Source organism: Diabrotica virgifera, chromosome 8 (assembly GCF_917563875.1).
Source record: "Diabrotica virgifera virgifera chromosome 8, PGI_DIABVI_V3a".
NCBI classification, from domain to species: Eukaryota; Metazoa; Arthropoda; class Insecta; order Coleoptera; family Chrysomelidae; genus Diabrotica; species Diabrotica virgifera.
The window spans coordinates 76731851-76749733 of record NC_065450.1 but is presented as its reverse complement, the minus strand read 5'-3'; the positions used below and the strand labels follow the sequence as shown (position 1 = coordinate 76749733).

Sequence of the window (17883 nt, the reverse complement as noted above, 5' to 3'; positions counted from 1 at the left end):
CTTGATTGGCCAGTAGTCAGCCTAGACGTAAACCCAATTGAGCATGTTTGGGAATACCTAGAAAGCCACATAAGATCCCGTATTGTCGCTCCAGATAACCTTGATGAACTGGGAAATGTGTTAACGGAAGAATGGGAAAATTTGGATTTGGAATACATACGGTTTCTGATAAGAATCTTTCCACAGAGAATGAGGGACGTCATTTATAAGGCCAGAGGTGCTATAACAGATACTAAAATGTTCAATTTGTCCTTGAAATTCCTTACTTTATAGATTTGTATTTTTAATTTTTGTTGAATAATTGTTATTTTCATCTTTTTGACCTGTTAGTCTTTGATTTTTCAATTTACTGGAATAAACCACTGTTAAATATTCATACGTTTCATTCCCTAGCATTTACAAAATAATTTAGGAGATACTAATCAAAACTTCTGGACTTAATACATGTAGGCGATAATTTTGTGACGAGTGTATTTAAAAAATAATAATAATTTCTAAAATACATTCAAATTACGAGGGGACCCTAATTTTATGCTGAGCAGTGTATAAGTACAATCAAAATTGTTATTTCTGGTTTATATTGTTAGACTTCTTACATTATAGTCCTGGATCCCGCGTACCAAATAAAAGATTATTAATAGCAATCTGGGATGGAACCAATGAATGAAAGCAAAGCCTGGGAGAAATAAAAGAAATAAGGAGGGAAAATGAAAAAATGCGATCTCAAATTAAAATTCTCGAGGATAAAATGGAAAGCATGGAAAAGAAGGAACGCCAAAACAATAAAATTATAACTGGCTTGGAAACTACGAAAGATATAAAACTCCTGAAAGAAGAAGTAGAGGATAAAATCACAACATTGCTAAACGCAAAATGTGAGATATAGGAAATAACCAAGAATCACAAAAGAATGTGTAGAGTGGAATTATGTTCATCCAAAGATAAGGCAGAAATAATGAAAAACAAGAAATTGCTAAGACATATTAAAGAAACAAAAATTTTTATAGATGATGACTACACAACCCAAGAAAGGGACGTACAAAGACAATTAAGAGAAGTTGCAAAACAACAAGGAGCACAAGGAAAATTCGGAAAAGTCAGATATCAAAAGATCATTGTAAATGATGAAATATGGAAATGGGATAAGGTAACCTGCTTGATTAAAAAGGAAAGCAATGATACAAATTCAAAAAACTAATGATAAAAAAGGTACCTGATAAGGAGACAAATTTGGCAACGAAAAAAGGAAATGAAAATGGACTTAAAAAATGTAGAAAACGAAAATAAGAAAAGTAATGAACAAACATCAGATATATGGAAAATAGCAACATGGAATGTCAGAGGAATAAGTGGTAAAAAATTGGAATTAATAGAAAATCTTTGTAACACTGATTACAGCGCAGTAACCATCACAGAGACAAAGAAGAAAGCCACCAGTACTCAAATAATAGGAAATGGTAATATGCTAATTTTTGGAGGAGTACAGGAAACGGAATGGGCTTGTGCAGGAGTAGCTTGTTTAATACCCAAAAACAATATAAAAATGATAAGAAATTGGGAGTTTATTAATGAAAGATTGCTGAAGGTATCAATGAGCTGCAATAAAAATGAAGTGGTAACATTAATTATAATATACGCACGTACCAGGCGAAAATGATAATGTCGAGAATAAAAATAAATTTTGGGACCAACTGCAACAAGCAATTGAGGATTATGAGGGATCACTTATAATATTGGGCGATTTTAATTCCAGAGTGGGAAATGAAAACAAAAAATGGCAAGAAACTATTGAAAAACATGGAGAAACAACAATAAATACAAATGGGAGAAGATTATTAGAATTCTGCATTGATAACGACCTAATCATCACGAACACTTTCTTCGAACATAAAGAAACACATAAAATAACCAGAGAGGTTCCCCAACGCAATGAAAAATCAATAATAGACTATATCATAGTTTCGCGGGAAACAACAACTAGAATCAAAGATGTTAGGGTAAAGAGAAGCTTCGAAATAAGTAGTGATCATTATTTGTTAGAAGGAAAAATTAAAATAAGCAAAAACGAAGTTGATAAGACTCAGGAACCTACAAGAAACTACAGCGGAAGAATTAGGACATACAAACTAAGGAATATTGAAACCAGGGATAAGTATGTAAAAGAAACAGAAAAAGTTTAAACAGATTGATAAAAGTGAAAATATAAACAATGTGGAAGTTAAAGGGACTAGATTTAAAGAAATACTCTTAACAACGGCAGAAAACGTTTGTGGATTTACAAGAAGAAACAACAAGAAAAAACAGACGAGCTGGTGGAATGCAGATATTAAAAAAGAAGTGAAAGAGAAGAAACGTTTATGGAAAATGTATATACAAAACAGAAATCAGTTGGTCTACGATAAATATAAAGACCAAAGAAAACAAGTTAAAACAATGGTTAAACAAGAAAAACAAAATGCATGGGAAGATTTTGGGAAAAGAATGGAAGAAAATAGAACCCATAATAATAAATTATTTTACCGAGTCCTAAAAAATATGAGAAAGGAACCACAAATGAAGCTGCAGCAAGTTAAAGATCGGAATAGGAATATAATAACTGAAGAAGACCACATTATAGAAAGATGGAAAGAATATTTTATGGAACTTTAAGCAAAGACAAGACAACAGCAGACAGCAAAACAGCAAAGTTAAACAATGCAACCACAGAAGAACAAGATGTAATTGGGGACAATAAAATACAAATGAATGAAGTGGAAGATGCCTTATTCTTCTTCTTCACGTGCCATATCAGAATTATCCGACGTTGGCGATCACCATTGCGAAGGCTTCTCGATCTTCTGCAATATGGAATAATTGCCCTGCATTTAATATCTGAGTCCATTCACGAATGTTTTTTAACCAAGAAACTTGTTTTCTTCCTATACCTCTATGGCCCTCTATTTTGCCTTTAAGGATCAGTTGTAATATTTTATATCGACTTCTCCTCACTATATGTCCCAGATTAGACATTTTTCGATGTTTAACAGTCTTTAGCAGTTCTCTATCTTAGCAGGGTATCTTCAGCATCCGTCTATGAATCCACATTTCCAATGCTTCAATTCTGTTCATGATCGATACTTTTAGCGTCCACACTTCTGCACTATACAAAAGTACGGACCAAACATAGCACTTGACCATTCTTTGTCTTTGGAAGATGCCTTAACCCAACTAAAAATAGGCAAAGCTGCAGGTATAGATGGATTAGATGCAGAGTTGTTGAAATATCTGGGAGAATTGGGCAAAAAGGAACTTTATGAGCTGTTAAACCTAACATGGAAAACTAAAAAAATACCGAGTGACTGAAACACGGCTATAATATTGCCTATACACAAAAAAGGAGATTCGAGAGAATGTGGAAATTACAGAGGCATATCGTTGCTCTGTTCAACATTAAAAGTCTACGAAATTATCCTAGAACGAAAGCTCCGGAATTTAGTCGAGCCTAGATTAGCAGATATTCAAAGTGGGTTTAGGCCAGCACATAGCGTCCACGACCATATCTTCAGTCTACAGCAGATCATCGAAAAAGCCATACTAAAAGATGAAACGGTATATTTGGGATTTCTAGATGTGAAAAATGGTTTCTTGACATGGTGAGCAGAGAGGGAATATGGCAAAGCTTGACAAATAAGGAAGTGGATATGGAACTGATAACCACAATCCAGAGTTTGTATTGCAATACCATAAATCAGGTAAGAACAAGCAATCTTATTTCCAGCAAATTTACGAATAACGACGGAGTCAGACAAGGAGGGGTATTGAGCCCTCTACTATTTATCTGTGTAATAGACGAAGTAATTAAAAAGTGCTGGCCAAAAACAAAAAAAATATACCATAGGATACAGAAACCTACAACAAATAAAAATCGAAGCCTGTGTATATTGTTATTGTGGCAAGAACTGAAAGAGCTCTGGAGGAGAACATAAGAATTTGGGAGGCAGAATTAAAAAACTACAATCTAATAATTAATATGGAAAAAACAAAAGTGATGGCAATATCTAAGAAAGATATTAACCTAAATATTGAAATCCAAGGCAAAAAATAGAACAGGTAGATACATTTAAATACCTTGGAATAATTTTAAATAAGAAGGGGACACAAGAAGAAGAAATTGGAAATAGGATAAAAGCCGCCACAAGAACGTATCATTCGCTGTATAAAAACTTCTTAAATAAAAAAGAAATTACAAGGAAAACCAAAATGATAATATTTAAAACAATTTACGTACCTATCACTACATATGGAGCAGAGAATTGGGTATTGAACGACAAACAAGAAAAGAGATTGCAAGCCGCGGAAATGAGATATTTAAGAAAAGTCGTGGGAGCTAGGAGAACCGATAAAAGACGTAGCGAAGATATTAGAAGAGAATTAAAAGTAAAATCATTAAAGGAAAAAATTCATGAAAAGAAATTAAAATGGACTGGGCACTTAATTATAATGAATGACGGCAGACAGGTTAAAATGACATGGGAAGCGAGGCCGATAGGGAAAACAGGAGAGGTCGACCAAGGAAAACGTGGAATACCAGTGTGATGGAAATATTGCAGAATAGAGGAAAATCGTGGCAGGAAGCCAAAGAATTAGCTAGGGACCGAAAAAAGTGGCGTAAGTTCGCAGATAATAACGAGTAAAGAAGACACCTCGACACCTTACGGTATAAGAGGATCATCGATTATGTATGTATGTATGTAATAGCAATCTGATAAATTTGTCCATAGCTTAACGGTGTCGAGTCAGACAAACTTTGATATATTCGTATGGGAGCACTGGAATAAGGGAATCTTTAATTGTGGAACGTGATAAACGTGTCATCCTAACATGTTTATGATTGTGGAAAGTAGCAGATTGTTTATAAGTTTATTCAATTGCAAACTTTTATAGGTATGAAAAAATGTTTGTCCGACAAAAATGTTGGGCATTTTAACCTGTCCGATACGTAGAGCATGTCAAATGACAGGAATAGGCTATTGATTATGTACTATGGAAAAGAACTACAACGTTAACGTGATTTTATTATTTGATATGGTCAATGAATCTCTATATATGAAAAAACCGCGGAGTGCTACCATTTGAAGGGGTGCGTTTTTGAGAAATGGGTGAATTAGTCCCTGGGCACAGGTTACATTAGGGTGAGTTCTATGCACTTTTGGTACAAACATGTCTACATAAAAATTGTTCCTGGTTAAATTTACTATCTAAATATAACTTTTTAAAGTCAAAGATACTTTTTTTACAAAAATATATTCAAAAGAAAAAGCACAAAGAAACCCAAAAGAAAGAAATTTTGTTTTTTGTCCCATAACTTTTGTCCACGGGGATATAGGTATAGACATTGCTTCACAGAAAAAAAACTTACATATTTTCTCTTTAAAATGATGTTTAGCAGAGGTCATTAGGATTTACAGTTTTCGAAATATGATTTTTCAAAGTTCGCCACTCACAGCAATTTTGGGCAATTTTCCTTATTATTTCGCAAATGTTGTTCTGTAACTTTTTTCTACGCAACTTTAGGCATGTAACGGTACATGTAAGAGGAATAGAAATCAATTACCTTTAAAATGTTCCACTGTATAATGTTGTACAACTTCTTTAAAGGGGTTATCTTTTTCAAGATTTCTTTTAACGAGTTTTTATATTTTTTACGATTATTTTTTAAATTCCCCATTATAACTTTTTTTCTACATTTAGGTATATATTATATAATAAAAAAAGAAAGCTTATTCTGTTTACTTTAAAATGGTGTATTATAAAAAATTCTAAGGTTATTTTTTAATAAGATATGCTTTTTCGAAATGTAATAAGTACTTGCAACGATTTTTGATTTTAGGATTATTTTTTAAATTTCTCATTATAATTTTTTTATGTGATTGTGTGTTATGATTGAATCTTATTTTTTTATAGGTAATACTTTGGATCCACTTGACTCGGCCGGGCAAACTTCAAAATATGGATTAATTCCAATATTTACTGTCAAAGCTCCTGCACCATAAGCTTTGCTTGAAAAAATAGCATGTAAATGTACAAAAGGATGTAAAAAACTGCGGTTGTAGGAAGATAGGAATTAGTTGTTCAATATTCTGCAAAGGGTGCATGTGCATGGGTACTAATTGTGGGAACTCTAAGATAACTGAGGTGTCAGAGGAAGATATTGAAGCTAATACTAACGAAGAGATGGACTTGATTTTGAAAATTTTTTAAATGTCAACGTTTAAATAATTTTAACTAAAGTGATTTTTTCTAAGACTAATGTTTATGTATTTTTTGTAAAAGAAATAATTTTAAATATTATAGGTAAAAAAATATCAAACAATCACTCGGTTTCCATTATTTAAATATAGATGATACACCATTTTAAAGAACAGAAAGTAAGCCTCTTTATTGAGCAATATAAAGTATATTCATGTACAAGAAAAAAAATTATAATGATAAATTTCAAAAATAATCGTAAAAAATGTAAGAAATAATATTTTTTTATATTAGGTATTATATAATAATATTATTTTATTTTTATATTATATTATAAAAAATCGTTAAAAGTATAAAACCTTGAAAAACCATAATCTCTTTAAAACAAAGTGGTCCAACGTTATACAGTAGACCATTTTAAGGGTAATTGATTTCTATTTTTATTACGTGTACCATTGCATATACCTAAAGTTACGTAGGAAAAAGTTACAGAAGAATATTTGTGATATAACAAGGAAAATTGCCCAAAATTGCTGTGAGTGTCAAACTTTGAAAAATCATATTTCGAAAACTATAAATCCTAATTACCTCTACTGAACAACATTTTAAAGAAGAAATATGTAGGTTTTTTTTCTGTAAAGCAATGTCTATACCTATATTCTCGTGGACAAAAGTTATGGGACAAAAAACAAAATTTCTTTGTTTTGTGTTTCTTTGTGCTTTTTCTTTTGAATATATTTTTGTAAAAAGAAGTATGATTGACTTTAAAAAGTGATATTTAGATAGGAAATTTAACCAGAAACAATTTTTATGTAGGTATGTTTGTACCAAAAGTGCATAGAACTCACCCTAATGTATCCTGTGCCCAGGGACTAATTCACCCATTTCTCAAAAACGCACCCCTTTAAATGGTAGCACTCCGCGGTTTTTTCATATATAGATGTCCATTGACCATATGAAATAATAAAACCCCGTTAACGTTGTAGTTCCTTTTAGCTATCTTATTTTGAATATAATCAATAGCCTAGAATTATGTTGGTGATAAATAGCAGTCTGATTTTTGCATGAGAGTTTAATGAAAGGGTAAAAAATCAATTGGAAGTTCTGTCCGACAAAATTCAAGAAAGTTTTCGTAGTCCGACGGTCGAGACTGTCTATATCTTGCAGGTTTCGAACGTCGGACTACAAAAAATTCCCGTGAATTTTGTCGGACAGAACTTCCAATTGATTTTTTAGCCTTTCATTAAATTTTTATGCAAAAATCAGACTACTATTTATTACCAACATAATATCTGCTATTTGACATGTTGTACGTGTCGGACTTATTAAAATGCCCAACATATTATTTGTCAGACAAACATTTTTTCATATATTATATAAAGTTTGCTATTGAATAAACTTAAAAAGTTCCTATGCAGCCGGGACATAAATATAAAATTAAGAACGAGAATGTTAAGGTGCTATGTTTTCTCCGTTCTGCTGTACGGCATGGAAGCTTGGACACTGAAAAAGATAAACATCAAAAACATTGAGGCATTCGACATGTGGTGCTACAGTAGAATGTGGAAAAGACCATGGACAGAAAGAGTAACAAATCAAGATGTTTTGCTGAAGATGGGAAAGGAATGCGAAGTCATAAAAACCATACAAACGAAAAAATTGGAATATCTAGGCCACATAATGAGAGAAGAAAAGTACTCTCCGCTAAGACTCATAATCCAATGAAAAATCTCGGGAAATAGAAATGTGGGACGTAGGATTTCCTGGTTGCGAAATTTAAGGGAGTGGTATGGGTGCAGTTCAATACAGTTGTTCAGAGCTGCGTCCAACAAAGTTAAGATTGCTGTGATGGTAGCCAACCTGCGGTAGGAGACGGTGCTGCAAGAAGAAGAAGAAGACGTGTCGGACTAGTTAAACTGCCCAACATTTTTGTCATAAACATTTTTTCATTAGCTAACGTTGGCTATGGAATAAACTTAAAAACAGCTAGCTCATAGTTTTCACAATCATAAACTTGTCAGGATTACACGTTCCACATTTAATCACGTTCCACAATTAAAACTTCCCCTGTTCAACTAGAACAGCCTGTTCTAGTGTTCCAGTACATCGAAGTTTGTCGGACTCGACACCGTTAAACTATGAGCAAATTTTCAGCTTGCTATTAATAATTTTGTATTTGGTATGCTGGATCCAGGACTATTATTGTTTATCAATATTTAGAAAAAGCATTCTATTAATGGATAAAGATAAAAATTATAAATGTATTTACCTACCATAACTATACTTAGCAACTTATAATTCTTTTTGTTTGTATATTTTTATTTGGAAAATACGATAATATCGTTTGAATTCAGTTGTAGCTATTTATCTGTTTGTTTAGTGATTTGTTGACAGATGAAAGTTTAACTTATTTAAATGAAAAATATTTATACGAGGTATGAACGAAACATAAATGATTTTTAATTGTTAATAATTAATAAGTTGAAGTTTTCAGCTGTCAAACTAACTACGTACTACGTATGACAAAAAAAAACACTTTGTTAGTTTACAATCTAGCCTAGGCGCCAAATAGAGGTCACCGTGTCCTTTTCAATTCTGATGGACAAACTCAACGGTTTCTTATGGATTTTTGATTGCTGATTACGAATTTCGAGGATTTCAATACGAGTGGTCAAAAAATTGTTATAAACAATTTAATTGTTTATAAGGCTCTGGCTCATAAACTAAAAGAGATAAAAAAAATGTTTCAAATAAAATTTGTTCCTTAATAAAAAACGAAGAAAAAACGTTTACTAAACTTAAATCCAACAATTAAAACTCAAGATATTGTAAAATTAGTGCACAATGCAAATTGCAAATTGCAAAATAAGTATTTTTCGAAGCTTTATCGATCGTAACTCAACTTCTACACATGCAAATGAGCCTTAGAAGAACTCATTTTAAAGCTTAATTAATAGGCTTCCAAACAAAGTTAGTTAAATTACTTTATATTTATTTGTTTTAAAGTTATACCCGTCTGAAGTTATAATTTTCTTAAAAAAATTGTACATTAATTTGTTTATAAGGGTTTCAAACAAATTTGAGCTATAAACATTTATACTTTAATTAACAATAATGATAGAAAAACTCAAAATAAACAATTTGTGATTACAAAAATGTTCGTAAGTTTATATCTGGCCAAGATATCGATATTTTTAGCGCGTTCTGAGGCGCAAGATCGGCTCCCAGCGTAAAGGTTCACGGGCTAACTTCTCGATGCAAATTATAATTTCTTTGTATAGTATATAACTACGTTATCTTCATTTTTCATTTTTGAAGATCCTAATAAAATTGTATCATATAATTCACATAATTAAATTATCATATTGTACCTCGTATCACCTTTCATTCTATTTACTTTGTCTTCTATTTTATGTACTAAATGAGAAAAAAAAAACATTAAAAACTAATATTTCCGAAATATAACTAAAAAGTAAGTTGATACTATTTATTAATACTATTTTTACAAACATTTTCTTTCTTGCATCTGTATCGAGATATACAGGGAATCTCAGCATAAGTTCTTAGAGCAATTTTTACAGATACATGGTGGTACTAAATCTGATCTTGACGGCATTAAAATATGGATATCTTGGCCAAAAATAAACTTACGAACATTTTTATAAGCTCAAATTGTTTCTTTTGAGTTCTTCTATGATTATTGTTAATTAAAGTAGAAATGTTTATAGCTCAAATTTGCTTGAAACCCTTATAAACAAATTAATGTACAATTTGTTTAAGAAAATTAAAACTTCAAACGGGTATAAGTTTAAAACAAATGAAGATAAAGTAATTTAACAAACTTCCTTTGGAAGCCTATTAATTAAGCTTTAAAATGAGACCTTCTAAGGCTCATTCGCGTGCGTAGAAGCCGAGTTACGATCGATAAAGCTTCGAAAAATACTAATTTTGCAATTTGCATTGTGCTCTAATTTTACAATATCTTGAGTTCTAATTGTTGGATTTAAATTTAGTAAACGTTTTTTCTTCGTTTTTTTATTAAGGAACAATCTTATTTGAAAAATTTTTTTATCTCATTTAGTTTATGAGCCAGAGCCTTATAAACAATTAAATTGTTTATAACAATTTTTTGACCACTCGGATCGAAATCCACCCTCGAAATTCGTAATCAGCAACCAAAAATCCATAAGAAACCGTTGAGTTTGTCCATCAGAATTGAAAAGGACACGGTGACCCCTCTGGCGCCTAGACTGATCACAACTATTTGATTTCTGAGCAACTTACACCAAATTTCAATTCATTCGATCAAGAAGAGAGCAATCAAGAACAGCCTTTTTGAAGATGAGGAAATTTCTGAGTAACCAAAAGCTCAATTTGCAAATCCGATATCGGATGGTAAAATGATATATCCACTCTATTCTCCTTTATGGTGTCGAAACCTGGACTGCTAATGTTGACTTAATGAGAAAGATGGAAGCTTTTGAGAGAAGAGTTTTGAAAATACCATGGGCCGATGATATTACGAACGAAATGGTGTTGCACAGAATGGGAAGAGACAGAGAACTTTTCTACTTTGTTGGTTGCTATACGGAATAGATGTGTTGGGGTCTTTCTACACCATGCCCTCAGGTTAGCAAGTCAGGATATTCTTCTTCGTCTTGCTTGGGACTCTTTTCCCTTCAATTTTACCTTGTAAAATGCATTGGGGTAGCTCGTATCTGCCTTGATTTCTCATTATATGTCTAAAGTACTGCAGCTTACGGCCCTTCACGATGTTGACTAAGTCTTTGGTTGTGTTCATCCTCCGTAGTACTTCTTCATTGATGGCATGGCATCTTTAGGATCCTTCTTTACAACCATAGCTCAAAAGAGAACTTTTGACCACCATTAAAAGGCGAAAGACAGCATATTTGAGGCCCATACTTAGAAATGATAAGTACGAGTTATTGCAACTTATTATCTTCTTCTTCTTTTTATGTAGACATGACTCTGTCTGTTTTTCAATGTGCCTCCAGTATAGGGCAGTCAATGAGGGTATTTGGCTCCGAATTCCATCCTACTACATCGATTTCCTTGATATTTTCACAGTAAGTAGGGAATAGTTCAAGAAACAAAGTCTACCCTATGCCGATGTGTTCTTTTATCTTGGGGGTGGTTCCCACCCCTTGTCGGGGGTGAAAACTGTTTTTGTTAAAATAGCCAGGGAAGTGGCTAGAGAACCTAATTTTAAGCAAAAACTGTTTTATAATTATTTTTTGAAAACTCAATACTTTTTGAGTTATTCGTGGTTGAAAATTGTCCATTTTCATTGAAAAATGACACCCTTTCGGACGGATTTTTGCGAATACATTAAAAACTATGCATCTAACAAAAAAACTATAGAAAATATTTCTGTAGGTTATAAAAAAACAAAGACATCCGTTTCTTCATAAATCTTCTAGTTTGTATACTTGTAGGTAAGAAGAATTTGTTTTTTGCTGCATGCTCAAATCGGTGTATTCAACTTAAAAAAAAAAACAAAGAAACTGTCGATTTTAGGTGTATAATGCTGCTAATAACTTTTGTAGTGCTTGAAAAGAACTTTAAAATGAGTACATAATACTAAATGTCGATTACATTCAAACTAAGCGAGATATTCTGCAAAAAAGTTGATGACTAATGAATTTTAAGAAGAAATGAGAAGTATATTTAACCCCTCATCCATCAGAATTTAAATACATCGTTTTCTTTCTAGAATACTTTTTATTATAGTGTTATTTCTATGTTCAAAAAGTTGGACTGGATTAAAATAAATGGTTTTTGAAAAAAAAAAAAGATCAAATTATGGAGCGTATTTTTAAATTTTCTTAAAAATCTTTCTTTTCCTCCATGTAACTCGAAAAAGATAAGAGATACGAAAAAAAGGTACCACAAAAAAAATGTAGGGCTTTTTCAGATAAAAATTTTCTTTTTATTTTTCATTACTGTATCTATTATCATTTTCAAGTTACATGGAGAAAAAGGAAGAATTTTAAGAAAATTTAAAAATGCTCTCTATAATTTGATCTTCTTTTTTTTTCAAAAACCATTCATTTTAAAACCGTCTAACTTTTTTAACATAGAAATACCACTGTAATAAAAGGTATTGTGGAAGGAAAGCGATGCATTTACATTTTGGTGGATGGGGGTTAAAATTACTTCTCATTTTTTCTTAAAATACATTAGTTATCAATTTTGTTTGCAGCATACCTCGCTTAATTTTAACGTAATGGACCTTTAATTAGCTCATTTTAAAGGTCTTTTCAAGCACTACAAAAGGTATTGGTCCGTTTCTCTAAAATCGACCGTTTCTCTGTTGTTTCAAGTTGAATACAACAATATGAGAATATACCAAAAAACAAACTATTTTCACCTACCATATCTCTTTTTGTATTATAACTAGAAGATTTATGAAGTCAAGTGTCTCTTTGTTTTTTGATGCTTTGTTTTTTTAGTTAGATGCATAGTTTTTAAGGTATTCGCAAAAAACCGTTCGAAAAGGTATTATGTTTCAATGAAAATGGCCAATTTTCAACCACGAATATCTCAAAAAGTATTGAGTTTTCAAAAAAAAATTATAGAACAGTTTCTGCTTAGAATTAGGTTCTCTAGCGAATTCCGTGGTAATTTTAACCAAAAAATTTTCCACGCCTAAGAAGGGGTGGGAATCACCCCCAAGTTAAAAGCACACATCGGCATAGGGTAGATTTTGAAGAAAGATATAAGTAGAGGCTATTCCCAAAATTTCATTAAAATCCATGCAGTAGGATAGAATTCGGAGGTAATATCCTATTCTTGCTCCCATTGACTGGCGTAGTAAGTTGTCGTTCCATCTTTTTCGTGATCTTCCCACTGATCATCTTCCTATTGGAGAACCGTCTCTCGCCGTCCTTACTATTCTGTTTGTCATCATTCGACTTATGTGGTCGTTTCATTCTGCTCTTCTGTTTTTATCTAGTTATTAATGTTGTCCACCTTGCATCTCCGTAGTATATATATCTGCATTTCTAGCTCTATCCCACAGTGTCTTGCCATCGATTTTTCGCAGTGTTTTCATCTCTGCTGTTTCTAGCAGTCTTTTTGTCCCTTCTGTAACAGGTCCTGTCTGCTGCGTATGTCATTATTGGTCTGATGACTGTTTTGTAAATTCTGCCTTTCACGTCTTTTCCGATCTTTTTATTTCACCGTATTGTTTCATTCAGGCAACCTGCGGCTCTGTTTGCTTTATTCACCTGATCTTTCACTTCTATTATATCCTGGCTGAAAAATATTCGCGACTGGGCACACAGACGCTTTTAAGAAAAGCAGAATATAGAGACGAATTTGCAATGTTTATAGCCGACCTTCATTAGTGGAGTCGGCACTAGAAGAAGGAGAAGAATAAGAAGAAGAAGAACTTCAATTTTATAGAGGTGTTTCCAATCTAAATGGGTCACACTGTATAATAAAAATAACTTTTTCAGTAATTAATATTTTTACTTACCTTATTGCAAAGCAGTAATTTTTGTGTTACTAGATTGTCAGAGTTAATGGGATTGGCATATACATTACTGTTTTTAATCTTCTGTGTTTTAATATTATTTTTCTCATTCAGTATGAGACCTGATTTTGCTCTAGAAGCATTGGTGGGAGAAAAAAGCGTAACTGTATTATTAAGCTGTTCTTTGATTAAAGGTGTATGCAACTTTTCTGCGTTTTCATTATCCTGAGTCTCTAATGGTGACTTAATTTTCTCAAGTTGAATGGTATTGGATGATACAGCCTAGGAAAATAAAAAAAAATCAAAATGTAATTTCGTACAGGTTGGAATAAATTTTATAGCAAAGTTTAAGGAAATACAAAAGATATTTTTAAGAATAAGAAATCATCCAAAAAGGTAAAGACCTTCATAAAAAGTGAATTACCGCAGCAGTTAAAAAAGTAAATATTATGCAAAAATGACCCCTCTTTAATTATTTAAATAATGATCCCCCATATGATTTGAATACTCAGGATACTTTCTTGAAAATATCTTTTGTATTCAAACTTGATATAAAATTTGTTCCCTGTACGGAATTATATTTTGATTTACAAGTATTGTAATTTTATTTTATGATGACTTATAGGAAGCCCATGAAATGCTGCAAGAACTACAACCAGTTTCCCAAAATGTAGGGTTAGGAAACTTTGGGAAAACTAAAATGATGACCAATTTAGTACCTAGCGGACCATTGAAACTAGGAAACTGGCTTATTTTTGTAAAATGGAGAGGATGCAGAATTGTAAACTTTTTCTTTAATAATAATAGACAATTTCAACTACCTATTCCCAAATTTTCATCCTTCCTTTATTTTTTTTAGGGTCAGATTGTTCTTTGATCGGGCTAATTGACTACAACATCAATAAGAAGATTAAAAGTAGCACAAAGAAAAATGAATCCACGCTTTGTTTAAACTTGAGAGACAGAATACGAAATGATGAGATACGGCGAAGAACTGGAGTGGACGACATCATAAAACGCATTGCGAAGTTGAAAAGTGGAAATGGTCAGGACACGTCGCAAGACAGAGAGACAACAGAAGGACAAAAAAGATTTTAGAGTAGCGGCCAAGGGCAGACAAACGAAGTCGTGGAAGACCACCTACCAGATGGACGGACGACATTAAAAGAATAGCGACAAACTGGATTGCAGCTGCCCAGGACAGAGAATGGTGGAGACATCTTGAGGAGGTCTATGTCTGACAGTGGACAAATTTGACTGGGTGGTGATGATGATGAATTTGATTTTATTAGATGAATACCTTTTTGGTATCCGCGTTCTGGTTGGCCATTCTTTCAAATCTCTACAAAACTGTCTGCGCAAAGGCGCGAGGTGTATAGTAGTTACTCGGTGTGTCATATGTGTAGAAACTGGTGGCTTCTGCCAATTTTTGAAATTTTGGCACTTAGCTGCCATAAAGGGCTGTTGCTAACAGCTGGTGGAAAAACTCTGAAAAAAAAAAGAAAAAAAATAGACATTAAAAAATAGTTACCTATATTATGTAGAATTGTAAATATTTTACTTTATGTTTTTAAGTCTACTGTATATATATTTTTTTCTCAAATATTATTACGAGCACGAAAAAAGGGTCTCACGCATACGAACACATATGCCACATGTGCGAATCGTTTGGAATCGGAGTTTAAGATAAACAGTAGCCGCCTTGACTAATTTTATTGGTTTTCGTTTATTGGAAAAAGTCGGTACATACTTTGATCCAATTTTAATAGGTTGGTTCTCAGGAGAAAACGGAAAAGGGAGATTAGCAGTAAGAGAATTTTATTTAGCGTTGGGGTTGTATAGGGAGTCGATTTTAACATCAGGACCTCGACGGACGTGTGTTTTTTGGGATAATCGAAAAATACGCTTAAAGAGATGCTTTAAGCCGGGTATTAAGACAAGCCGGTTATAATATTCATTAGACGCAGTTATTTCAAAACACATTTCTTTTTGTAAGTACACACGTAAAATTTTGGTCGCAATTACACAAACACTTTTACATTTCGTCAATTTAATAGTATCTATAATTTAGTTATCTATTTTATTAATTAAAACTGTTAAACATCACACGGACTTTTATTACGATTGTCTTTAACGAATCCTACATATATTTATAATAGATACCAACATCATACGCTTTTTCCGCGCTTAGCTATTCATTTGGTATTTTAAAGTGGGCAAAATCGGATATAAAAAATCTTCAGCGAAAAGTACGAACACACCTCACAAATGCACAAAAACACCATCCTCGAAGTGCAGTAGACACAACGACACTACCCTGGTACTTAGGAGGACGAGGATTTGTGGATATACGTGAGCAATTAGATAAACAGATTGCTAATTTAAGAACTTATTTTCAGATACAGACTGAGATATCTACTCTACATCGCGCTAATTGCGCAGTAGATGACAAAATATAATATAGATCAAACTGAGAGAACCAGAAATGCGTATAAACCACCTTACAAAGGTCGAAAAAATGATCACCTGGATGGGTAAACCTCTGCACGCACGACATCCCAATGAGGTCAGCCAAGACTATGTCGACAATACAGCGTCGCACTATTGTTGGTTGACATCAGGAAAGATGTTCCCTGAAACAAAAGGTTCATTCTAGCCATTCAGGATCAGGTTATACCAACCAAAAATTACCTGAAATATATCGTCAAAGACCCTCAGGTCCAAAACGACAACTGCCGATATGGATGTCAAGCCCAGGAAACCATCCAACATCTTACAGGTGGCTGCCAGGCATTTGCTGCAACTGAATACAATGAACGGCATAACGCAGTAGGAAAAATCCTTCATCAAGAGATAGCTATCAAGCTGGGACTTCTCCAAATAGACCATCTCCCATATTATCAATACGTCCCTGACATACTGGGACCGAACTGTACTCACAGACCAAACAGTGGCACATAATAGACCAGATCTCGTACTAGTTAATAAATTAACAAGACAAACAACACTAATTGATGTGGCGATACCTAACAACAATAATCTACGTACTAAATTTACCAAAAAGATCGCCAAGTACAGAGATCTGGAAATTCAAATACGAAGACAATGGAGAATGCAAAGTACCCAGACGATACCTGTTATGTCTAGTAGTGGAGTCTTTCCGAAGAACCTCCTCGAAAACATAAAAAAGCTTGGTCTAAACTAAATAAACATCTTTATAAAGACCATGCAAAAATCTGTAGTGCTCTCGACGGCCAGATGTGTACGAAAATTTTTGGGAGATACTCCAGCATACCAAGTCACGGCTCGACAACACGGAAAGAATTCCGCCACAGCTCAATCCTTTTGATACCGTAGGTATCTGGGATGAGTCAATTTTCCCCTTAGAGGGAGTGTGAGCCGTATGGCTAAATCTGGATAATATAGGGTGACAATTGGCAATAGGACGATTTTGAACTAAATGGTACACAAGAAATTTGCAAGAAAATACTATTTTATTAACATCAAAATGAAGCTTATATTATGCCGTTTACAATCTAATAGAGTATGTAAAATAATGTCATCAAGATGGTGGCCATCACGTTGGATACAGTTTTCGATCCTCTTTATGAAATCCTCCATAACACGCTCTAACATCGCTTGATCAATAGTCAGGATCTCGTGGCGAATTGCGTTCTTCAACTCGATAAAATTACGAGGCTTGCTAGCATAAACACGACTCTTTAAATACCCCCATAGAAAAAAAAACACAAATTGACAGGTCTGGAGACCTTGGAGGCCACGCCAAATCTTCGAAACGTGAAATGAGTTGTCCTGGGAACAGGTTGCGGAGAATATTCATTGAAGCATGCGCAGTATGTGCTGTGGCATCATCTTGCTGAAAGCACACATTCCTTGATGGAACCGCTCCACTCCTGCCAATATTAAAGTGAGTGCGAAAAAGCCGCTGCGTAGTGATCACTGATTCTTGATTTCGGATAAACGTATCGTATGCAAACGTGCGAGGTTCTACCGTCCACGCGTCCACTGCCACTGCTCCATGTTTCCTGAAATGGCAGAATGGCACACTACTTGACTACTACAGACGTAACGCCGCGCTTGTCCCACTCTCATCCCCTCAAGCTTCGTACTATGCGTTCTAAAAACATCCGACTCCC

At 33.5% G+C, this 17883-nt stretch overlaps 1 protein-coding gene across 1 annotated transcript in view; it reads right to left on the bottom strand.

The window, feature by feature from the left end:
* Positions 1 to 15872, bottom strand: part of LOC114340510 (uncharacterized) — a 55363-nt gene extending 39491 nt beyond the window's left edge. Inside the window, exons 1-2 of the mRNA XM_050657553.1 lie at positions 15027 to 15872; positions 13730 to 14008 (exon numbers count right to left, since the gene is read on the bottom strand). Of these exons, the coding sequence (XP_050513510.1) occupies positions 13730 to 14008; positions 15027 to 15056 (309 nt within the window). The 5' untranslated portion in view covers positions 15057 to 15872. The remainder of the gene's footprint in view (positions 1 to 13729; positions 14009 to 15026) is intronic.
* Positions 15873 to 17883: the final 2011 nt, after the last annotated feature.